Raw genomic sequence first — 25144 nt, forward strand, 5'->3', positions numbered from 1 at the left:
CCATTTATATGATATGCTAGAAAAGGCAAAACCATAGGGGCAGAAAACAGATGAAGGGTTGCCAAGGGTTAAGGAGGCGGGGGGCTTTGACTATAAAGGCATAGTGTGTGGAATTTTGGGGGTGATGAAACTATTCTATATCTTGATTGTGGTAGTGGCTACATGACTATACATTGAATATTTGTCAAAATTTATGGAACTGTACACTAAAAATAGAAGTTTATTGTATGTAAATTATACCTTAACAAACACAGTAGAAAAAAATTCATACCAGCTAGCCAGCAAACTAACCAGCCTGCCCTCCAGTTCTTGCCGTCCACTTACTGTTTTTCAAATGTACTCTAATGTGCCAGGCTAAGAGCAGGGGCTACAAAGAAGAAAAATACATGGTCCCTCCTCTCAAGGAACTCAGTCTCTGACGGAGGAGATATGTAAGTAAATAAATGCAGCACAGCATGGAAGATACTATATATAATACACATATATGTCAGACACAGTGGAGGTATAAAGGAGACAGTGGTCAGATGGACCTAGATTGTTGAGATCCTAGCCATCCAAGCTTAGAAATCTCTATTCTGTTCAACATACAGTGAGAAATGACATAATCATAGCTATGTTTTCGAAAGTATAAATGGCAGTAATATGAAGGATGACTTGGAGTGAGGGAGAGACTAAAAGCAGGGAAATCAATTAGAAGGCTATTTGCAATAATCTGAGAGAAAATTAATATCACTTCTCTTCCCCATTAGTAGGCAATTGAGATTAGACTAGGCTTTCAACTAAAGCTTGTATTGCTTATAATCTAGATTCACATAGGCAAAAACAAAGAGAGGGCTCACAAAATTTTCCTTGGTACAATTTACCCCCAGTAGACTAAGATACTAAATGGAGGGACCTTGTTGCAACTATCATAAGACTTTGTAGATATCAGAAGCTCTAAAAAATGTTTATTATTCTAATGAATAAATTAGAGAATGTGTGAATTTTCTTTTAAATCACCGAAACTCCAAAAGAGAAAATTATAAGTCCTGTATGCCCAGTGATGCTTATTGCTTATCATTTTGTATGTCAGACGGCCCAGAGGGTCGAGGTTAGTAAAAAAATTTTTTTTGCCTAAATTCAAATACTGACTGCAGTTATCAGGTGGGATAGTCTAGCACATTTTTTTCCCAGAAAGTCTGTTTCTTCTTTGCTTGTTCACTGCTACATAACACAGCTTGCAGTGACAGGGCTAAGATTCTGTTAAAAAAAAAAGGCTGGATAAGAGCAGGCGTTATAAATCTACTTTGTTCCAGTATACTACCCTTAAGCAATTGACTGTTCCATCTGTCTCGGAACTTGAAAACCTCTGCTGAAAATGCCTTATGAGGGGCATAACTGAAGGCACCGATATAAGACAGCCTGGTTCTTGGAATGTGTGTGCTGAAAAGTTTTCATCCTGCCTTGAATCCAAACAAACAGAAGGTCCTAAAACCAGCAGGGTGTTGAGCCCTAAACACCTTGTAAGGCCCAAACACATGCTCTCATCGGGTCTCTAAATACCTCAACCATCAACCGCCTCAGCAAAACGAAGACATTTAATGAACTGGTGGGATTATTGAAGGTAAAGTTGACGAACCTCTTCTTCAGACAAACAGGAGCTTCAGGCTTTCAATGTCTGCTCCCTCTCTCTTTTTTCCCCCCCACAAAAAGCAAACATTGCTGAGCCACTTCATTGCCTTTGCTAAAAGGCTTTCTGTGGCTCCAGAGCTGACAGCATCTAGAACATTAAGCAGTTGTTGACTTCTGTGTCCAAACTAGTTTGCTCGGAAGGACCTGAAGTATACTGATCCTATCTGCACACAAAGTTACATAGAGACAACTTAGAAAAGAGTATACCCACCCTCTGCTAATTGGAAGTTTGGCAGCTAAGGGAGAAGTGATTTTATGGATTCCTGAGTGTGCTGTGGTTCAATGGATCTGGACATTTTTTCCTTTTGATGATTCCATTAGTGTTTTTCCTCATTAAAGTTCCCATACTTTATACTGCATGATTTGTGGTGAAGTCAAACCAAAGTAATTTTTGTAACCATAAAATACCCTTTTGGGTTTTTTTGTTTGTTTTTTGTTTTTTTAAAATTTATTTATTTTATTTATTTTTATTTTTGGCTGCATTGGGTCTTCATTGCTGCGTGTGGGCTTCCTCTAGTTGCAGACAGTGGGGGCTACTCTTCCTTGTGGTGCGCAGGCCTCTCATTGTGGTGGCTTCTGTTGTTCCGGAGCACGGGCTCTAGGCATGCGGGCTTCAGTAGTTGTGGCTCGTGGGCTCTAGAGGGCAGGCTCAGTAGTTGTGGCGCACGGGCTTAGTTGCTCCGCGACATGTGGGATCTTCCCGGACCAGGGCTCGAACCCATGTCCCCTGCATTGGCAGACGGATTCTTCACCACTGCGCCACCAGGGAAGCCCATAAAATACCCTATTGTTGAAGGCCTGCTTGTCTCTTGCCTGTTTCCTGCGACCAACATAACCATGACACATCTAATTCTGGTGTGACAGAACTTAATTACTACGTGAATCATGAGTGGGAGGCCAGCTAATTTCAGTTGTCTCAACTGTGTGCTAGTACCTGGTCACTTATTGCCCGATACTTGTTTACTCCAAGTTTTTGATCGATTTTGAGCCCTGGCCAGCAGCAACTAATCCTAATGCATATAGTTGGCAGATGTGAATTTTTGACTTTGCCCCTTGGAATACAAAGGCTGCCTTTACCCACACTCAGGCTGACTTTAGCTTCTAAAGAGTAAATCTTGGGACTTCTCGAGTGGCACAGTGGTTAGGAATCCGCCTGCCAATGTAGGGGACACAGGTTTGATCCCTGGTCTGGGAAGATCCCACATGCCTCAGAGCAACTAAGCCTGTGCGCCACAGCTACTGAGCCTGCTCTCTAGAGCCCGTGAGCCACAACTACTGAGCCCACATGCTGCAACTACTGAAGCCCACCCGCCTGGAGCCCGTGCTCCGCAACAAGAGAAGCCACTGCAATGAGAAGCCCACGCACCGCAATGAAGAGTAGCCCCCGCTCGCCATAGCTAGAGAAAGCCTACGCGCAGCAACAAAGACCCAACACAGCCAAAAAATAAATAAAATTTAAAAAAATAATAAATAAAATAAAGTTTCTACTCTTAAAAAAAAAAAAGAGTATACCTTGGCCTCAGTAGGTGATTGTGATTATGTGCTACAATATAACTATGTTTATTCTTTTTAAATTAAATTTATTTATTTATTTATTTTATTTATTTATTTTTGGCTGCGTTGGGTCTTCGTTGCTGCACGTGGGCTTTCTCTAGTTGTGGCGAGCGAGGGCTACTCTTCGTTGCAGTGCGCGGGCTTCTCATTGTTGTGGCTTCTCTTGTTGCAGAGCACGGGCTCTAGGCGTGCGGACTTCAGTAGTTGTGGCACGTGGGCTCAGTAGTTGTGGCTCACGGGCTCTAGAGCGCAGGCTCAGTAGTTGTGGCGCAGGAGCTTAGTTGCTCTGCGGTATGTGGGATCTTCCTGGACCAGGGCTCGAACCCGTGTCCCCTGCATTGGCAAGCGGATTCTTAACCACTGCGCCACCAAGGAAGCCCACTATGTTTATTCTTAAACTGCTTTTCAGAAGCCCCAGCTTTACTAGGAATTATCAAATTAGGCTCCTATTAGAAAGGAATCCCATTCTGTCTGTAGGCTAAAAAAAAAAAAAGCTTACTGCCCATGTGCATTTTAAAGAACTTAACCCCTCCCTAATTTAGTAAACTGATCTTATCCTTGCCTGCGAGGCCCACTCCCTTCTACAGCGATTCTGTCATTTGTCCTAGGCAGTGGCAAAATCATAGATATTTATTTTAGCTACACTAGCTGATTTGGTAGGCTTTAATCTGAAGGAACACTAAGTGGTTCAAAATATATCTGCACAATTTTTCATTATTATTATCCCTATTTTATAGCTGAGAGAGAAGAAAGAGAAACTTCCTCGGTGTCACATAACCAGTCAATGGAAAAGTTAAAAATAACAACAGAGACTGGAATGAGGGAGTTCTGTGGATCTAGTCTACTGAGTAGCACAAACGGATTGGAAGTAAACCTCAAATATGTGGCCATATCTGTAGGGCACAATTCATTAAAAACATTTTTTTTCCCGTTTTCCCCAAGCAATTGTTTTTCTTTCTTTTAATATACATAAATCGCTTGTGGACACAGATTTAATTCTTTGGAAGTCTTCATCTTACTAGAAACCTAAAAAAAAAAAAAGGAGAGAGGAGACTGCATGAGAACAGATTAATTTCCCAAGTAGGTTGTCCTGATACTGCAGGCGAGGGTAAAAATCACTCATGTCCATCTTTCCCTCCAAGCACCTCCCCTGCCCAACTTTCCCCTGGAGCCATTGCTGCCCTCCCATGCCTTGGGCCCTTCCCCACTCTTATCCCTTTTTAGCAATCTGAGATCCCCTCAATCATCTCCCCAAACTCACTGATAGCTAATCTGATCCCTCAATAGCAATCAATTTGACACAGCTTAAATTTTCTGCATTATCCTTATCAGTACAATTCCTTTCTGTACCAGTTTGCATCAGTGGACAGAAAACACCCTTTCCACACATAACACATGTTCAGGCATTCCACTCCACACATGCATGGGAGCGAGTGTGTACAACTGAAGATGTAGACATTTATGAATGATGATGAAGCACTTGACAAAATGTACTTTCATAATCTCTGTTATCTAGGACTTCCAGGGCTGCTCAGCAAGAAATCAGGGCACCCTGGTGAGGGGTTCTTAGTAGGTTAAATGTGTTACCATATCTGGTTGAAAAACACCGAATCTTTCCACCTTGCAATAATATCCTCACTACGTATGTGGAGAGGTAGTACAGCAGAGTGAAAATGGTATAGAATTTGGAGTCAGATATACTCCCATGTGAATTCCAACTCTGCCACTTACTAGCTGTGTGACCTTTGGCAACATACTTCACCTTTCTGAGCCTCATTTTCCTCATCTGAAAATAATGGGCTTTTATTACTTGTTGTAAGAATCAAATGATAAAATTAATACATGTACAGTGTCTGGCACATAGTAAGTTCTCAATAAATATGTTTCCTTCCTACCTCTGCTTTGGAAGGTAGTGTCATAGGGAGTGGAATGTTGCATAAGGAGAAGAGTGTAGTTTTGTACTAAGATGTCGGGTCAAATTCTAATCCAATCATTAGGTTATTCCCTAATGGGTGCCCTCAGCAAGTTACTTAACCTGAGCACACGTTGCTTCTTCTGTAAGATGTAGCATATAATACTTATCTCATGGGTGTAAAGTATTTGGCCCCTAGCAGGTTCTCAATGGTAGCTATTTCTGTTACAAGTATAAGACTGTTCTTAGTTTCAGATATAGCACACCTACTGTTGTAAAGCCCCTCTCTGAAATTCTGTCTTTTCTTCGAGTGCATGAAATCTTTGTTTAAAAAAATCCCGTTTTCTAATGGTTGTATACCCACTTGAGCTGACTGAGGTTTACCTGCATTTGCAAGTAACAGTATAGTATTTGAAAGTATGCTGCAGCATCACATTTGGGGCTTTTTGTTCTGTTTTGTTTGGCTGCTCTCTCTCTCCACACCACCGTCATCTTCTTCTTGCTATCCAAGGGGCAACTGCCTCGAGTGGAAATTTGTTGCCATTCATTCTCTACACCTATATTGTCCAGCTGTGTGGCCACATCATCACTTTGATGCCAGGACACTAGCTGTCTCAGAGGGTGCTTTACCATTTATTTAATGGTAAGAAGCCAGATGTGGTGTCTCATTTCCTGCAGACATATTAAAGGCTGAACACTATGGCCCATCTCTGCACCGCTGCAGAAACTCAGTATGATCGGAAACTTAATTGGCCATGGTGCTACCCTGCTGTTGCTTCTGAAGGATGCTGCTCTGTTTACCAGTTCATCATTAGATAGTGCACTGCTTAGGGCAGCTTTCAGTTCAGTGTTGCTGATATAAATATTTGGCAAGGCTAGCCTTTGTGGTACGATTTGAGGAATTCAAAAAGCCTCCTGGCCCAAATATATCTCTGTCACTGGTCACAGTGCCTGAAATGCATGCAAGAAACATTTCACATGAACTTTCCTTCTTGGGTATAAGGCAATGTTAGAATGCAAATACCACTCTCTAGAGGGAAGATACTGAGTCATTATCGGCTATTAATACTCAGAGTCAGAAGTGCATTGGAATCCTGATTCTGTTACTAGCTATATGAGCTCAGGGGGTTGTTAATTCTCTCTGAGCCAGTTTCCTCTTCTGAAAATGGGGATAATAATGGATGGTTGTGAGAATTTAATGAGATAATGCATGTAAAGAACATAGTAAATGCTCAATGAACAATAGCTGTTATTAGCCTTAGGGACAGCAGGGCCCCGAAGGAATACATTTAGGACTGGTAAATTTGGTTTGAGGGTCAGGAATAAGGTGAAGTCTGGTACCAGGAAACTGCTCAAAGCAAAGGCCCTGGTGGAGTGGTGACATTACAGCCGGGGAATAGCATGGAAACTCTGGGGACCTGGGGTTGGAAGAGTTGGGCGGGAGGAAGAGGAAAGACTGAAGCAAAATCACACTGCATTTCCATGAACCTTCCAATAAGAAAAGCGCAGTACTACTCAGGATGCGATGCTTTGTGAGGTAGTAAGCTCTGACACTGGGAGTGTTCGAGCAGAGGCTGAGTGCTGGCTACCCTCAGGATACTCAGGGCTTCTCAAACTTATATTTGCATACAAATCACCTGGGAATCTTGTTTAAAGGCAGGTTCTGATTCAGCAAGTCTGGGTGGGACCTGAGATTCTTCACTTCTCATGAGCTTGCTGACAATGCTGATGCTTCCGATCAACAGATCTCATCCTTAGTAGCAAGGCTCTGTTGCAGTTTGAAGAGAAATCGCAGTGAGACAGAGGGATATGGTTAGGGAAAGCCAGAGAGTTACCCAGACAAGGCTCCATAAAGTAGGAGCACTCTGATGCAGTCATGATCTACAGTCTGGTTCTTAGCTTTGTAAGCTTTGAAATTTGATTGGTAGTATAAGCAGAGCCTGGGCTCCTGGGGACTGACTCACAATTAACCAAATTCACGAGACCAGTATATAAGCCAGAATGCCAACTGATTAATTTATAATGAGAAGTATAACTTCCAGTGGAACAGATACTAGTGTTTGCTGATCAGAGAATTACCTCCCTGTAGGCATATTTACAGGAGGAGCTAAATGATGAAAAGAAGGTTGCTTGGTGAGGAGGGACTCATATAGCAAGGGGAGTTCATAGGATGATTTTAATGGTTCATGTCACCAAGCTATGATAGTCTGATACCTTCATCTCCACTACTGGTCTAGACCTCCAGAATAGTGCTGAGGGTGTTAGCCTCCTTATCAGTCTCTCTGCCTCCTGTCTTGCCCTCATACAATCCAGATGATCTATGTAAGCCTAGGTCTGATAATATCATTTGTTTGATCCACTGATTTCAATATAAATTCACAATCTAAACTCATCATTACAAAAAGTTTAAAATATAGAGAAAAGTTGAAAAATATTACAGCGAGCACCTATATACCCACCATCTAGATTCAACAATTGTTATCATTTTGCCATATTTACTTTATGTATCTGTGTGTGCACATGTGCATTGAGCCCACACTCTTTAACATAGGTTTCTAAACTCTTCATGTTCTGGCATAACCCACTTGACCTGCTTCACTCCCCTTGGCTCCCCCTTTGCTCCCCCAGACATGCTTAACTATTGAATGTTAGTTCCCTGAATGTTCGCTGGTGTTCTCATGTATTGCCTATTGCCTATGCCTGAATATCCTTACTTTCTTTTTTCTTGATTAGCTCTATTTGTTCATAAAGAGAGCCACGCCCATGTTGCCATAGCACCCTATACTCTTCTCAGTGATAACATGTATTATACTATACTGTTATTGTGTGTTTGCCTCTTTGACTTTCCTACTAAACTATGAACTCCTTGAGGGCAGGGACTGTTTCATTTGTCTCTGTATACCTGCACCTCTCAAGTGTCTTGCGCTTAGTAGGTGTTCAGTAATCAGAAAATCCAACTGCCTGCTGGACAGTTCTACCTAGTTACATCATGGGTACCTTGAATTCAACTTGTCTAAACTGAACTCATTTCTCCTCCTACCCACTCTACACATTTAAAACCCTCCTCCTAATTAAATGCCATTCAGTCTTCCAAGCCAAAAGCCTCAGAGCAATCCCTAACTCTTCCCTCTCATTCATCCTCCAAACAAGTCCTGTTGATTCTATATCCAAAATACATTACCAATCTGTCCATTTCTCTTTATCTCCACTACCAATTTAGTCCAAGCCACCTTCATTTCTCACCTGGAGCACTGCCAACAATCCTCTATCTGGGCTCCCTGCTTCTACTCTTGTCTCCTCCAATTTTTATTCACAGAGAAGCATAATGATCACTAAAATTCAGATCTGATTTTAGTACTCCCTGCTTAAACCCTGATTATATTACTCCTTGCTTTTGGATCAAGTCCAAACTCCTTAGCTTTACCCAAAGGACTCTCAAGAACTGACCCCTTTGTCCCTCTATAACTTTATCTCTTGTACTCTGGGTTCCAAACACTTGGTGTTTATAGAGCCTGTAGTACTTGTTGTTTCTCAACATTTTCAGTTTCATGCCTCAGTGCCTTTTCTTGTATTGTTCTCTGTCTAGAAAGGTTAACACTCTCAAAGTCAGCACAGGTGTAACCTCCTCTGGGAAGGTTTTTCTTACTTCCCAGTCTGGGTTAGTTCCTCTTCTCTAACACCCACTACTGCCCTATGCATACCTCTAGTGTAGCTCTTATACTATATACATCAGCACTCTCTCTATATATATATTACAATTATCAGCTTGTTTGTCTCATCAAAGGTAACTTATGAGCTTTTTGAGAGCAGAGTTAATGTCTTATTTTGTTTTAACCCAATGCTTAGCCCATGATTGGCATATAGTAGATTGCAATAAATATTTAAGAAAGAATGAATATTAACAAATGTCTCTCCAAACTTCATTTTTGTAAATACCTTATAAAAGATCTCTTTTCTTTTAAACACATTGTTTCTTCAAAGTACAACATAGTTGATTGTCATGCAGGTTTTATATGTATATATTTTCTGCCGCACTGCGCGGCATGTGGGATCTTAGTTCCCCGACCAAGGATCAAACCCACACCCCCTGCACTGGAAGTGTGGAGTCTTAACCACTGGACCGCCAGGGAAGTCCCAATCATGCAGGTAATATTGATTGAATATTGAGTGTTCTTCACCAGCAATTTCAGACAATTTCTGGAACTGTACCATTTCTTTTTTTTATATAAATTTATTTATTTTTGGCTATGTTGGGTCTTCATTGCTGCGTGCGGGCTTTCTCTAGTTGCAGCGAGCAGGGGCTACTCTTCGTTGTAGTGCACGGGCTTCTCATTGTGGTGGCTTCTCTTGTTGCGGAGCACGGGCTCTAGGCACGTGGGCTTCAGTAGTTGTGGCATGTGGGCTCAGTAGTTGTGGCTCGCGGGCTCTAGAGCACAGGCTCAGTAGTTGTGGCACACGGGCTTAGTTGCTCTGCGGCATGTGGGATCTTCCCAGACCAGGACTCGAACCCGTGTCCCCTGCATTGGCAGGCGGATTCTTAACCACTGCGCCACCAGGGAAGTCCCGTACCATTTCTTTAGATGACAGATGCTACCCTTTTATTTTCCCCTAGGTAATTTTTATCTAAGAGATTAACATCATCAGTAGTTGGGGGTGCCATGCTATTGGTCCCATACACCTCCCTTGACCTCTAAAGTCCCCTTCAACACCTACGATTCATGTTTCACAAAATTGCCCATTTATTTGGATTCTAGGTGCTGTTTGGTTATGGTGTTAATTTTCCTCTAGGTTTCTCTCAAGCCATAAGAGCATCACGTGCAGGATTGTCCCATGCTTAATCTTTGCAAATAATATTGATTAAGTAAATGTTGGGCCAGGGGAGTGGAATGATTGATTAGGAATTTAACAAATGTTGGGCTGGATAAAGTAAATTATATTTATTTGAACTGAAAAAAATGGCTAAAAGTAAACATCCTGAACATTGCTTTCTCTGATTATTACCTCAAAGTAACAACCTTAATATTATTTTAAAAGTATTGGGTCCCTGAATCTGTTTAATAATAATAGTATTTAACAGATATAATTTTTACACTCTGCTAAGCACTGTTCTAAGTGTTTTATATGTATGAACTCATTTAATCATCTGGACTACTCTATGATGTAGGTACTATTATTATCCCCATTTTACAGATGATGAGGAAACTGTGGCACAGAGAAGTAATTTCCCCAACGGCAAAAGTTACCCATAACTGTCAGACACCAGAAGTATTAATTCAGTTTAATCCATGCATATTTATTGAGCACCTACTAAATGTAATAACTCACAGGGTAGATAAAAATTGTACACTTAAAGTAAGGAGAAATCTTAACGCAATAGTGCTGTGAGTGAATTGTCAAGGTGAGTCAGGCTCTTTTTTAGTTAGTGGGAGATGGAGAAAGATTATGTAGTTAAGGTCATGAATGGCGCAGACATATCTGTTTGGGTAAGTCTGGTTTGCGGAAAATGGAAGAAAAGAGGCTTAGTTTTGAGGAGTATGAAAATGGTCATTCTTTTTTGAGGGCTAAGATTACTTTTAGAAGGGGCATCTGATGCAGTATATTTAGTATGAGGTAAGGGTAAGAAGGAAATACATAGGTATGACGCTTGTTTAGAGAAGGAAAGGAAAAAGTTTAAAAAAAAAAAAAAGGCAATGCGCTCTTCCGGCCCACCCCCTTAGAGAATTAGTAAATAGCCTGCTTAAGCACCACCCACCTACCCAAATTCTCTGGACTGCAAGTCAGACCTTTCAGATCTGCGCTTTTTAGAAGTACTTTCGCATTCTGGCACCTTAAGCCAGAAATGCCCCGCAGGCAAACGTTACGAGGGAAAAATATATTCTTGCAATTCAAAACGGACTCGAATCCTACCAACGAGCGTTTCTGTTCGCTGATTCCATAGTTCCTCGCCTGTCCATTTTTCATACAACGACTTGACACACCTGACCACACAGCCTCCGATCCTATTCTAATGCCTGCCCATCCTGTTACCCTTTTAAAAGGCGGATCCCGCAGTGTCCTTTCCTCCCTCCCAGCCGCCTCCACCCCCAGTCGGCTGGGCGGAGCTTCACGCTAAAGCCCCGGAGCCCGACGCGGCCAAGGCAGTAGCGGAGAGGACTGGAGCCCCGAAGAGCTGCATCTGCGGCAACATCTCCAGCGACGTTACGTGCCTGTCGGCTTCGACCCAGCCCGCCGCGCGTGCCAGTCTCTCCCCGCCCCCTCCCCACCTGGCGCGCACCTGGCCAAGGCCGGGGTCCCGCCGAGAGCCGGGAAGGCGCGTGCCAGGGGCCCTAGGGAACCGCAGAGCGCGCGCGCCATGGGGCCGCCGCCCGGGGCCGGGGTCTCCTGCCGCGGTGGCTGCGGCTTTTCCCGATTGCTGGCCTGGTGCTTCCTGCTGGCTCTGAGTCCGCAAGCCCCCGGTTCCCGGGGAGCCGAAGCAGTGTGGACCGCGTACCTCAACGTGTCCTGGCGGGTTCCGCACACCGGAGTGAACCGCACCGTGTGGGAGCTGAGCGAGGAGGGCGTGTACGGCCAGGATTCGCCACTCGAGCCGGTGGCTGGGGTCCTGGTACCGCCCGACGGACCAGGGGCGCTGAACGCCTGTAACCCGCACACGAATTTCACGGTGCCCACGGTCCCGGGGGACTGGGGCAGCAGCGTGCAAGTCTCTTGGTTGGCCCTCATCCAGCGCGGCGGGGGTTGCACCTTCGCAGACAAGATCCATCTGGCTTACGAGAGAGGGGCGTCTGGAGCCGTCATCTTTAACTTCCCGGGGACCCGCAATGAGGTCATCCCCATGTCTCACCCGGGTGAGTGCGGCTACCGAATTGCGCGCCATCAAACCCCTGCCAAGGCCATTTTCCCTTATTTTCCTCAGTGTACTCTTCCCCCTATCCCCTTGCTCCGAAGGAAAACGAGTGTCCTTTCTGTCCCCATCGAGTGAGGGCAGGGTCCTCTCTTCCCCGAGATTCACCCTGCGTCGGGGGGTTGGGCGGAAAAATCCTTTAGAATTTGCCTCTCTGGTGGAAAAGCGTAAAAACAGAGTGAGGAGGCTGGCAACTCGAGAAGGACTGTTTGGGCTCTTTGCGTCGTCTTTTCCTGCTGTTTCACGAGGGTGGTTTGCATTGGGTTAATTGGTTGGTGGTGGGCATTGGCTTTGAAATGACTGGGAAGAAGCCTACCCGAGAAGCCTGCCTGGAAATCCCTTCCTCAGTCTTGTCCTGATTAACAGCCTCAGGCCCGCAGCAGATTTTTTCCCTCCTCTCTCACTGTTTTCTCTGCATGTTTCCTAGTATCAGGTACAAGATTGTGTTACTGTGCCCTGTTAACCTCATTCCAGTTTTGGTGGAAACTTTGCTCAGCTGTCGGGTTCTTCTCTGCCCAGGGGTCTCAGGTCCCAAGTGATTTTTGGTATCAGTGCTTTCCTTTGCATTTGAAAAAATCTGATTTAGGATATAGAGTGGCAAAACAGGTGATTAGTGTTATTAAAGAAGAAGAGGTTTATGCATGAGGCTAGCAAAGGCCTAGACTTTGGAAAATGTAATCCAGGTAGGTCTTAAATTTGTGCAGATGAGGTGGATTACTGTTTCTCTCTCTTCAGTTATCCTTCCAGAAACCTTCTCCCTATTTGTGATTAGGTATCCATACCATATGTACATAGTGATCCTAGGCCCCAAAAGACAAAGAAAAAAAATTGGGGGAGAAAAAGGCAGAGACACGTAATAGTAATAGCAGTATATCATAGTTGTTGAGAGCTGGGCCTCAAGTCAGACCTTGGTTAAATTCCGGCTCCATTGCTTACTAGTCCTGTGACCTTGAGCAACTTATTTGAAATCTAGCCTGGATTCCCTCCTCAAATGGGAAAGAACTAAGAATGAACCACTCCTACAGGTTTGCCTTGAGGATGAAATGAAATAACGATGGTAAAGAGTTTAACACATCATCCTCTGTAAAGGTTAGGCGGTAGGATCAGCTTTGCAGAGTTGTTGGAGAGATGAATCTGCTTGTTTAGCTACTGGAGATTCTGTGTTTTTCCTAAAACAGTATGTCTGGCCCTGCCTAGAGAGCACTTGCACTGAGTGGCTGGGTGGTATAATGGAAAGAGCACTGAACTGGAACTTAGGAGATTTTAGCTCTTTTAGTCCCTTCTCTGCCTCTACCAGCTTCACAACCTTGTACAAGTTACTCACTGGTCAAATGATAGTATAGAGGCAGGAGGAGGAAGCCAGGTTGGCAGATCGTGACAAAAAATGAACTAGATGAACTCCCTTCCAGCTCTAAAATGCTGTGATTCTTAGATTTTATATTGATTAAAGAAAGGAGCAACTGCATCTCTTTTGGTTGATAATTCGTTGATTAGAATGAAATTACTTTTTAAAGGCTGATAGAAACAAAGAATAAGGACTTGATGTATTTTAAAGTCCTTACATTTCAATTGGCTACCTAAATGCAAGGGTTTGACTTTGCTTCCTCCCAATGAGATTCATTTGCACAGATGATTTGGAATTGAAGAGTACTCTTTAGTTAGAGAATTCCAATTTAGACTGCTTTCATCCTACTTCTATTAAGTATATAAGCTTATATTTATCTGATAGTTTTAGGGGACAATAAAATTAATTTTGTTGAGCTCCCACTATGTGCCAGGCACTCTACATACATCTTACTTATTCTTTATTGAGAGACAGTATGGTGTACTAGGAAAAGCAAATGCATTGTAGTCAAGAATGAGAATCAAATTCTGGATTTACCACACAATAGCTTTGTGTCCTTGGTCAGATTATTTAACATTACTGAGTCTCAGTTTTCAGAAAAGTGTTTTGATACTTTAAAAATGTAATTTAATAATGTATTATTATCTGAGATGCTGACTCTAGCAATGTTACACTTAGGCTAACTAGCTAAAGGAACTAGCTAGTTACTTGAGGAATGGAATCGTGTTTCTTCCTTGAACTCCTGGAGAAACTACTTTTCAACACAGGGGAAAAATCACTTTGCATTTCATCCACATATGTTGTTAAATATTTGTTTGCAGAGTGCTGTGTTGTTTGCTTTGCTCATTCCTGAGAGTAATCCCAGGGTTTGTTGTAATCTCTGGTCAAAAACGATTTCTCTTGGATCTTAGTGGCAAAGAGGTAGGACTGAAGTTTATGTGCTGATTAACAATATATATTGCCATGAATTCTACAAGGGCCACCAAATGTGGAAAAGCCATTGCTGTGGTCTTTGTTTACAAAACCTTTCTTCATCCCCTCTCACAGGGGCCTATGCTTGAATTGTCTGTCCTTTGTTGGAGTTCGTGTTGATCATCCACACCCACCTATCACAGTCCTGCGACCATGAAGACCCATTTGTTTCAAGTAACAGAACTAACTGGTTTAGAACAGTAGCTTTAAAACTTTTGTGTATTGGAGAGAAACTCCACTATATAAGTGCAATCGATTAGGAAAATCAGGCTATTTTTTTAAAAAATCAGGCTATTTTTATGGATACCAAATTTTCCCAAAGGGTAGCTGTAGGCTTGCAGCAACCCATGCAGTTTATTTCTGTATATTATCTTCCAGAAAATCCTGATTCACACAGATAAAAAATTTTAAATGACAGATTTTTATTAACAGATGATCCTGCAGTCTCTGGATATTTTTCATTCAAATTGATCCAGAAACTGGGAATAAAATGCAGAGAAAATTTTGGTTTCACAGTTTAATCACTATTCATGTCTTATTTAAATATGAAAATCAGATAAGAAGCAGCCAAAACAGAGTAAGCACTAAAGCTGTCTAAAATGTATGGTTGTCACGATGAGACACGTTATGCATGTTCTTGTTATTGCACAACTAACTAGTCTCCTTTCGCCAAGCAGATGAGCCTGAGCCTTGCATGCTTTCTAATTGAGCACTGCCCACGGGTTGAAGTGGTGTCAGTACTTCCTTACACAATTTTCCTTGAGTCAACATGTGCAGGCATGAATTTATTGAAAGACCTGTGCAAAGCTTCCACTTTCATAATCCATGACGCATTTACAAGAACTTGAAACAGATTCAGAGGGATGGCAGGAGAAGCATTATTCCTGAGGGCTGTAAAAAAGTGAATGAACCAAGCTATTTAAGTTAGTGATTTGGTGGTCTTCCCTGGGATAGAGTTTGCTATATAAAACAGTTGCTTGTATACATTGTTGAAAGACCTCTTAGAGTGTATTAAGAAGATGGCCTCTGCCAGGTTGTTTTTTATTTTAGGTTTTCTTTTTTTTATTGAAGTATACTTGATTTACAATGTTGTGTTAATTTCAGGTGTATAGCACAGTGATTCAGTTATATATATACATACATAGATTCTTTTCCCTCATAGCTTATTGTAAAATATTGAGTATAGTTCCCTGTGCTATACAGTAGGTCCTTGTTGGTTATCTGTTTTATATATAGTAGTGTGTATATGTTAATCCCAAACTCCCTCCCTCTACCACTTAATATTTTTAAAATCTTAGGCCAGTATTTTACTTCTCTAAGTCTCAGTTTTCTCCTGTGTAAGATGGGAATAATAAAAAACTTACCTGATAAGGGATTAAATGAGATACTACAGATAAAGTGTTTAGCATAGAGCCTGACATTTAGGAAGCTACTATAATTTTTCTTTATTACAGTTAAGATAGTTAAATGTATTTTAGAAAATGAAAAGTGATTTGTATGTTTGTGGTATACAATTTGAAAATGAATAGCCTAGAGTACTTCAAGGTCCATATTACCTGACATCTGACTGTAACCCTTTAGGAATAAGTTGAGTAGACTGACTGTTTTACCAGAAAATGATTTTTTGGCCCACCTATGTTTGCCGTTCTTCTCTCAAGTAACTGCTTCTCCCTCAAGTAACCAATCTTCTTCCCATTCACAAAGGACTTTGGAATAGGATTTTCCACTGATTTATTACCACCCTATCCCTTCTCAACCACTTGACATTTAGTTTTTATTCTTTGTTGGGTTTTTTGTTGTTGTTGGCTGTTTTTTTTTTTTGCCCCCTAGTAAGTTGACATCAAAAAGAACCTTTTTTAGTAGAATGATAGGCTCAAAAGAAGTTGAGAAGAGATTGGGTGGTGATGATTTACCAACGTAAAATACCATTCCAAAATCTGTTCCACGTGCATCCTTTTTGATCTCTCTGCAGTACTGTATTTGATATTGTTGACCACCCCTTTGAAACTCTTTCCTAAGCAGTCTCTTGCTTCTCTTGCCTCTCTTTTGTTTCATTTCTGTTATTTTATTAACATACGCATCTCATACCTTTTCTTCCTTGCATTCATACCCAGGCCCCCAACACTCTCCCTCCGTAAATATCTGCCACGTCCAGTTGATTCCATCACTTTCAGTCTTCTCACATATGTTCTCTTCTCCCTCACAGTTGTTTTTACACTGCTTTCAGTTCCTGTGTCTTCTCATGGGAACAAATACTTAGCCTCCTAATTGGTCTCCCTGCCTCCAGTCACTTCTCCCCTTCGGTTCTTCCTCCACGTGGCCACCGGAACACAGCTCTGGTCACACATATGCCATTGCTCAAAAGCCCATTACTTATAAATTTGAGACTATGTTTCTCAGCATGGCGTATAAGACTCTTAATGATCTAGTCCCAACCTACTTGTGAAGCTTTATGTATTTCTTGTCTCCTATTGATCCCTAAACATGTTCTCTACCCTTTCCCATTATCATTCCTTTGCTCGTACTTCTGCTTTTGCCTACGTACCCTTTTCTTACCAGCTCTGTTGGTCAAAACCCTACCCATCCTTCAAAACCCAGCACAGATGCCTCCTCATCTTTGAAGCTTTTTGTAATTCCTTCTTTTCCTCTTCCCACCACAGCCCCTGCACCAAAAACAAAATAATCTCTTCTCTTATCTCCCGTAGAACTCCATCTCTTATAATACTTTCTCCATTTTGCTGGTAGTTTTTTGTTTATATATTTTACCTTCCTACTGGATCGTAATCATTTTAATGTTTTATTATTGTCATATTCCCCATAGGAACCTTTATACTTTATGTGCTCTGGAAATGCTTGTTGAGTGGCCTTAAATACACAACAATGCCAGAGGGTCATATGATTCCCTAGAAAAATATCTAACGGAAGGGGATTGAAATTCAATTCATTGAACATTTATCAAGGGTCTCTTGTATGCTAAGTACTGTGCTTCTTGCCTGAATATACAAAATAAGGAGGACTAAGATTGTACAAATACTTCAAGATTGCAAACGCCCTAATTTTTATGTTGGTCACCATCATGTGCCAGTTTATGGGTTTTTAATGGCAAAATGACCTAGGTAACAAAGAAATAGTGACAGTGAGTATTTACGTTGAACTTTCCCTGTTCTATTTTTTTTTGATGTTTTAAAAATTTGATTTACACCTTTCAACTTATGTCTCCAATTAAAGTGCTTCCAGTGAACATGTTGATGAATGTGGAATTCCATAACATAAAAACCTTACAAAAATATAGCCTGATCGGTGAATTGTTTTTCTAAGCACATAAAGAACTATTTCCCCCAGTCCATGGAAGATGTGTGTTGTCTCATATAGAATGCCACATTTAGTCTCTGTTCTCAGGCTTAAATGGAGGAAATAGAGGAGAGTACCAAAGATATTTTCTAAGTTATTTTATGATTATAAACTTAACCGTGCGTCTTGCAGAAAACTTGGAAAATACAGAAAAGTATAAAACTAAAAATAAAAGCTACGTATAATTCCACAATGCAGAGATGGTACCGTTAATATTCCTTCTAGTCTCTTTTTCCATGTATCCTACTTTTATCATAATGGTTATTTTCTCATGAATATTAATGTAGTATTAAGAAAATACAGACAATTTAAAGGAAAACACAAAAAGCCATAAATATAACCATTTTAGCATTTGGGGTTTTTTTTTTGTCATTTGCTTCCTTTGCTCTGCATATATATTATTTAAAGAATTATAATTATATACTGTATATACAGTTTTGCATCCTGCTTATTATTGTAAGCATTTTCCCATGTAATTAAAAATAGAGAGGGGGTTTTCTTGTAAGCTGAAGATGGTGGTCATTGACTGGAGGGGTGGGAATTGAGCTTCTCTTCCATTAACCAGCAGAAAGGAAGTGCAGAAATGGCGACGGGGAGGGGTGTGAATTGGAACATTTAAAACAAAAATATGCCCCATAGAGCTTTACATAAAAGTATACTTACTAGCCATAAATATGATCTGGTCTAACCCATGTTCATTGCCTATTGTGGCCTTGGTGTTTTGAAAGGTTTGATCACCATTTGTACCTTAGTTCCTCTTCTCCTATAATATTCCTATAGGTGATGTCTTTGTTACAAATGAGGTTTGCACCCAGTTTCCTTGTTGCTTGGTTAAGTAGCACCTCATTGACTAAAACGGCCTTTCTTATTCATGATGACCACTGAACTGTAAACTATTGTTGGGGTTTTCCCCAAAGTTTACTTGATAGGGTACCACAAATACTGCCTAGGGGTGAATAATTTTTTGTATATGTAAATTTCATCAAAGAATAATGTACATACCAAATAAGTACAGAAATAATTAACGTATAGCTCAGTGAATTTTCACAAAGCAAGCACACCTGTGTAACCAGCACCTGGCTCAAGAAGCAGAACAGTACCAGAACCCCAGAAGACTACCTTGCGCCCCAAGACGAAGAATCTTTGAAGCAGCACAATTGTCAACTTTGTCTCCTGAGGAAATGACTTCTTGCAGCATGTGGTAGGAGCCCAGTCACCTACAGAAACAAATCCTTCACTGTATTGGAGCTAGTTAACTGTGGTGATCCTCAGCTACACACTGTAGGGAGTTATTTCCAAGCACAGAATACGCGCACCTTTTAAAAATAATTAATTAATTAATTTATTTATTTATTTTGGCTGCGTTGGGTCTTCGTTGCTGAGCGCGGGCTTTCTCTAGTTGTGGCGAGCGGGGGCTACTCTTCGTTGCGGTGCACGGGCTTCTCACTGTGGTGGCTTCTCTTGTAGAGCACGGGCTCTAGATGCGAAGGCTTCAGTAGTCGTGGCACGTGGGCTCAGTAGTTGTGGTGCGTGGGCTCAGTAGTTGTGGCTTGCGGGCTCTAGAGCACAGGCTCAGTAGTTGTGGCACACGGGCTTAGTTGCTCTGAGGCATGTGGAATCTTCCCGGACCAGGGATCAAACCCGTGTCCCCTGCATTGGCAGGTGGATTCTTTTTTTAAGTGATCTTTTTATTTTTATTTATTTATTTATTTTTAACATCTTTATTGGAGTATAATTGCTTTACAATGGTGTGTTAGTTTCTGCTTTATAACGAAGTGAATCAGCTATACATATACATATATCCCCATATCTCTTCCCTCTTGCGTCTCCCTCCCTCCTACCCTCCCTATCCCACCCCTCTAGGTGGTCACAAACCAACGAGCTGATCTCCCTGTGCTATGTGGCTGCTTCCCACTAGCTATCTATTTTACGTTTGGTAGTGTATATATGTCCATGCCACTCTCTCACTTTGTCACAGTTTATCCGTCCCCCTCCCTGTGTCCTCAAGTCCATTCTCTATTAGGTCTGTGTCTTTATTCCCATCCTGCCCCTAGGTTCTTCATGACCATTTTCTTTTTTTTTTTTAGATTCCATATATATGTGTTAGCATACGGTATTTGTTTTTCTCTTTCTGACTTACTTCACTCTGTATGACTGACTCTAGGTCCATCCACCTCACTACAAATAACTCAATTTCGTTTCTTTTTATGGCTGAGTAATATTCCATTGTATATATATGCCACATCTTCTTTATCCATTCATCTGTTGATGGACACTTAGGTTGCTTCCATGTCCTGGCTATTGTAAATAGAGCTGCAGTGAACATTGTGGTACATGACTCTTTTTGAATTATGGTTTTCTCAGGGTATATGCCCAGTAGTGGGATAGCTGGGTCGTATGGTAGTTCTATTTTTAGTTTCTTAAGGAACCTCCATACTGTTTTCCATAGTGGCTGTATCAATTTACATTCCCACCAACAGTGCAGGAGGGTTCCCTTTTCTCCACAGGCAGGTGGATTCTTAAACACTGCACCACCAAGGAAGTCCCCATGGACTTTTTGACACAGTTATTAAGCCAGTTTAGAGTTGCCACATTTTGCTGTTAACACCCCACTTTGGAGCCCTATGGGCAAAGCAGAGCACAAGGGCTCTTTGTTATTTTTCCATTTCTTGTTCTATCTTTTTCAGCTGTATGTATGTATGTCTTTCTAGATATCATGACATATAATTATTGCTTGAATTTACCCATAGGCTTGTTACAATATTGATTTCTTCCGAAAAGAAAGTTTGGTGATTCATGCCTGACTTGATGGAGGCTGTTGGGTTCAGAACCTAGTCGTGCTTTACTTGGTTTTAATGCTTGAATGCTCAAGTTAGATACAAATCAGTGATTTTGAGTTTAACCCTATTTATTTTGACCTTTTTTGAAAGAAGATGGTGCTTGAACTCACTTGGGGTGTGTGTGTATGTTTCCCTCAAGATATTAATCATTATCATTTCAGATAAAATGTTGAAGTAGCTTAGTTAAATGCTTCCTGCAACTAAAAAGTCTTAGCTTTTGAAAGGAAAATACACCAAAATGTTAACCTTGGTTATATCTGGTTGGTGGAATTATAGGTGATTATTGTTCTCGTCATTATTATTTGTCTGTATTTTCTGAATTTCCTATAATGAATATGTTTTATACTTGTAATCAGAAAAAATCAGGTATTTTAAAAAATCCAAAATACTCCTATAGTGTTGATAAATCCTAAAGAAAGCGTTAATAATGTGACCTTCGCAACAACAGGAACGAAGCATACCTTATAATAGAAATGATTTACTGACTATTATGAGAATTTAAAGACGAATTACTTTGGTCTTTTGAATATATCTAACTCACATAATTGTTAGTGTGGTCCTTTCTTGTTAACACTAACTGGTTTCTTCATATGTAAAATGAGCCTTGAACACTACAGAACTTTAAAGAATGACTTTTTCTATTTTAATATGGAACATTTCTCTTCTCTTCCTTTTGTATCACGATTGGTGTTTTTTTCTTTCCCCCCTTACACATAACTCACCTTTCTTGGTTTGGTTGTTTGTTTGTTTGTTTCCCATAAGAGGCCTGCTTCCCTTCACTAGCCCCCTTCAATATCTATTCTATTCAATACTTTTAAGATTAGTGCTAAATTTAACAGCTTAGGAAGAAGAATCCAATATATTGGCAGTTTTAACCCATGACACACTGAGTTCATCTGATGACAATAGCTTTTGTCATCCTAGAAAAGAGGAAGAGATTTCGTGAGAATAAGGGCAGAGGAGAATCATGGTGTTCTTATTTTACACTTCATTAATGATATGCAGAACATACAAGCTCAATCAAAATTGCATTTAACACATCATTAAAATTGAATTACAGATCTTCCTCAACTTATGATGGGGTTACTTCCTGATAAACCAATCATAAGTTGAAAATATTGTAAGTCGAGAATGCATTTAATACACCTTAACCTACCTAACATCATAGCTTAGCTTGGCCTACCTTAAACGTGCTCAGAACATTTATATTAGCCTACAGTCGGGCCTATTTGATAATAAAGTATTGAATATCTCATGTAATTTATTGAACACTGTACTGAAAGTGAAAAACAGAATGGTTGTCTGGGTACAGAATGGTGGTAAGTGTATTGGTCACGTGGCTGACTGCTGCTGCCCAGCATCATGAGAGAGTATCATACCACACATATCGTAAGTCAAACCATCGTAAGTTGGGGACCTTCTGTACTTGTTTTCAAAATTGGCATTTCCCTTGAAATACTATTCTGCTATGTGAAACTCCACAAGTTGGTGGTTTGCACAAGAAACTGTCAAATTCAAGGGTAGCTTCTGTACCACTTCTTTTTCTCTTAGGATACATTTTGTGTCCTACTTTTATACCCACTTCCTTTGCCTTTCATAGCTTAATTAATTGTACCTTAGATATTCCCCCCACCTCTCTCTCTCGCTGAACCCCATCTTCCTTTTCAAAAAAATTTGAGCTTCCTTCTATGTGATGCCATTTCTTTTGAAGGGAAATTAAACATTATAAGCAGCCAGTGCTTTCAATATCTAACGACCTTGAATGTGTCCATAACTCAGTCCCACAGTCTCCACAGAAACTTCCCATTAACCATGTAATCCTCCTGATTAAATATGCATTTTTCTTATGTCCCACTATTTAAGATATTTTAAATGTTTTTGGTTTTGTTTGTTTGTTTGTTTTTTGCTTTAAGTATTTCTGTGATTTTTTTTCTGAAAAGTTTTATTACAAATATGGGTTAAATAATAATTTATATTTGCTTTGAAGTTTTTAGTCCTCCAAGCATTTCACATGGAAATAATCTGTGGGCTCATTTGGGAGCTCAAACACTGTTTACCAACATTACTATGGGAAAATGTATTGTCTCTAGTTCCAAACAACTCATTTACAAATGAATTTTTTTTTAATTTTTTTTTAATTTTTAACATCTTTATTGGACTATAATTGCTTTACAATGTTGTGTTAGTTTCTGCTGTATAACAAGGTGAATCAGCTATACATATACATATATCCCCATATCTCCTCCCTCTTGTGTCTCCCTCCCTCCCACCCTCCCTATCCCACCCCTCTAGGTGGTCACAAAGCACTGGGCTGATCTCCCTGTGCTATGCGGCTGCTTCCCACTAGCTATCTATTTTACATTTGGTAGTGTATATATGTCCATGCCACTCTCTCACTTTGTCCCAGCTTACCCTTCCCCCTCCCCGTATCCTCAAGTCCATTCTCTAGTAGGTCTGTGTCTTTATTCCCGTCTTGCCCCTAGGTTCTTCATGCAGCTCAATATCAAAAAAACAAACAACCCAATCCAAAAATGGGCAGAAGACCTAAATAGACATTTCTCCAAAGAAGATATAGAGATTGCCAACAAACACATGAAAGAATGCTCAACATCATTAATCATTAGAGAAATGCAAATCAAAACTACAATGAGATACCATCTCACACCGGTCAGAATGGCCATCATCAAAAAATCTACAAACAATAAATGCTGGAGAGGGTATGGAGAAAAGGGAACCCTCTTGCACTGTTGGTGGGAATGTAAATTGATACAGCCACTATGGAGAACAGTATGGAGGTTCCTTACAAATGAATTTTTGAAACACAACCCGTCAGTGTTTCTGTTGTGGTTATTGTTCGTAATGATAGCTCCATTAAGTATAGTTTATTATGTTTTCCCCAATCATGCTGGTTTAGAGAGTTTTCTCTACTTATTCAGTTTCTTTGTAATGTTGACCAAATCTGTACCTCACCTTTTCCATGTGTTTAACCTTAAGGGCTCCGCATTTTGTTTTCCTAACCTATGATGATCCCAGAAGTTGGCTTATTTTAATAGGGTTTGTAATGTTCCCAAAAGTTTTAAGAACATAATTTTGACTTGTGGCTTAGCCATTAGCAGATTTCCAAGTCAGTACATCTTTTCTCATTTTAGAGGATTTCAACAGTCATTCACATGAAGGCTAGAAAAGTGTGATTATATTGAGTGAGGTTTTCATTCATGTATCTACAAGCAATCTATACTTAACACAGTTCCAAAGTGCTTTGAGTTGTAGGAGTGTTTCAAATTTTGGTTTTCCACCACCATCATTTCATCTTGGCAAGACAAGCAGGATGTGTAAAAGAAACTGAAACTGGCCCATGCAAAAGCACCAGTCACCTCTCTTGCCCTAACCCTCAACCCTCCACCCATCTTGCTGCTCCTATCTGGCTGATGCCTTTTGGTTGAACTGGCAAACAAGACAAGGAAATTGACTTACCTTGAGTAACGTGATTAAAGGCTAAGAGATTATCCTTTGATGGTAAGGAAAGCTACATGCTTGCTCTATTTTTATTTCAACCTATTGTACCAAAGGTGAATGTGTTCCATTTGAAATTGGGAGGTAGCATATTACAATGGAAAAACAGGTGTCCTTGAGTCAGACTGCTTTTCTTGAATTCCAGCCCTGCCGATTAATAAATATATGATCTTGGGCAAGTTGTTGACCTGGACTTCACTTATCTTGATCATAAAAGGGGGGATAATAATGCGCATTTTCTATGATACTGTAAATAAAGTGTTTGGCCTGTGGTGGGTATTTTGTAAATGTTAGTTCTCTTGAACCTTTTGTTAACAATTTTTTTACTAAGCATAATATTTCACCTTTGGTTATTATAGCTGTTCACCACCACATTTTGAAATATGTAATTGTTTTCTATGTAGAAGTAGGAAAAAAAACTATGACATCCAAATTGCTATTTTTCTGGCAGTTTCTGAGAAATGCAGGTAGAGATCACATAATCAAGAAACTGAAACAACTCTTGTCCTTCTCCCCTGTGTATTTCCATTTTAATTAGCAGCAGGACCTTAAAATCAAGATGTTATGCTCTAACAATAGAAATGGCTTTGGACCTTTTGATGGCAAAGTGGTGAAGATGGAGAACTTAGGAATCAGGTAGATTTTTACTTGAATCCCAACTCTGTCATGTAATAGCTTTGTGACCTTAGCCAAATTAACCTCTTTAAGACTCATCTATTGAATGGGGGATGATAATTGTACCTATTTCATGAGGTTATTATGAGGAATAAATTAGATAATATATAAAGCACTTAGTACATAGCCTGGATCATTAAAGAATAGCTTAGCCACCTCCTCACCCTCATGTATAGCCCTGTCTTGGAGATTGGCAATGTATATCACTGCAGGGCTTCTCAGAGCCTCTGAGAAGTCTAAATGCATCTAAAGAAACACTTTAACTTTGTTCAATGCATTATTTTCTAAACTTATTTATCTATAGAATCATTTTTCTTTCAAAATACTTAACATCTGAAATATAATTTGGAAAACACTGATTGCCATGTACTTGACAACTTCTTTTCTCTCTCTCTCCCTCCCCACCCCTG

At 40.5% G+C, this 25144-nt stretch overlaps 1 protein-coding gene across 3 annotated transcripts in view; it reads left to right on the forward strand.

Annotated features, from left to right (window-relative positions):
- The window catches only part of RNF128 (ring finger protein 128), a 102770-nt gene that overhangs the window by 31224 nt on the left and 46402 nt on the right, over positions 1 to 25144 (forward strand). For 2 of the 3 annotated variants that reach the window (XM_061178061.1, XM_061178064.1), the window contains exon 1: positions 11245 to 11982. The exons of the other annotated variant lie outside the window; for it this stretch is intronic. In XM_061178061.1, coding sequence (XP_061034044.1) covers positions 11490 to 11982 — 493 coding nt within the window. In that variant the 5' untranslated portion in view covers positions 11245 to 11489. Of the gene's footprint in view, positions 1 to 11244; positions 11983 to 25144 lie in introns of those variants that run through there. 3 annotated transcript variants of the gene reach the window in all.

The sequence above is a fragment of the Eubalaena glacialis genome, chromosome X (assembly GCF_028564815.1).
Source record: "Eubalaena glacialis isolate mEubGla1 chromosome X, mEubGla1.1.hap2.+ XY, whole genome shotgun sequence".
Lineage (NCBI taxonomy): Eukaryota > Metazoa > Chordata > Mammalia > Artiodactyla > Balaenidae > Eubalaena > Eubalaena glacialis.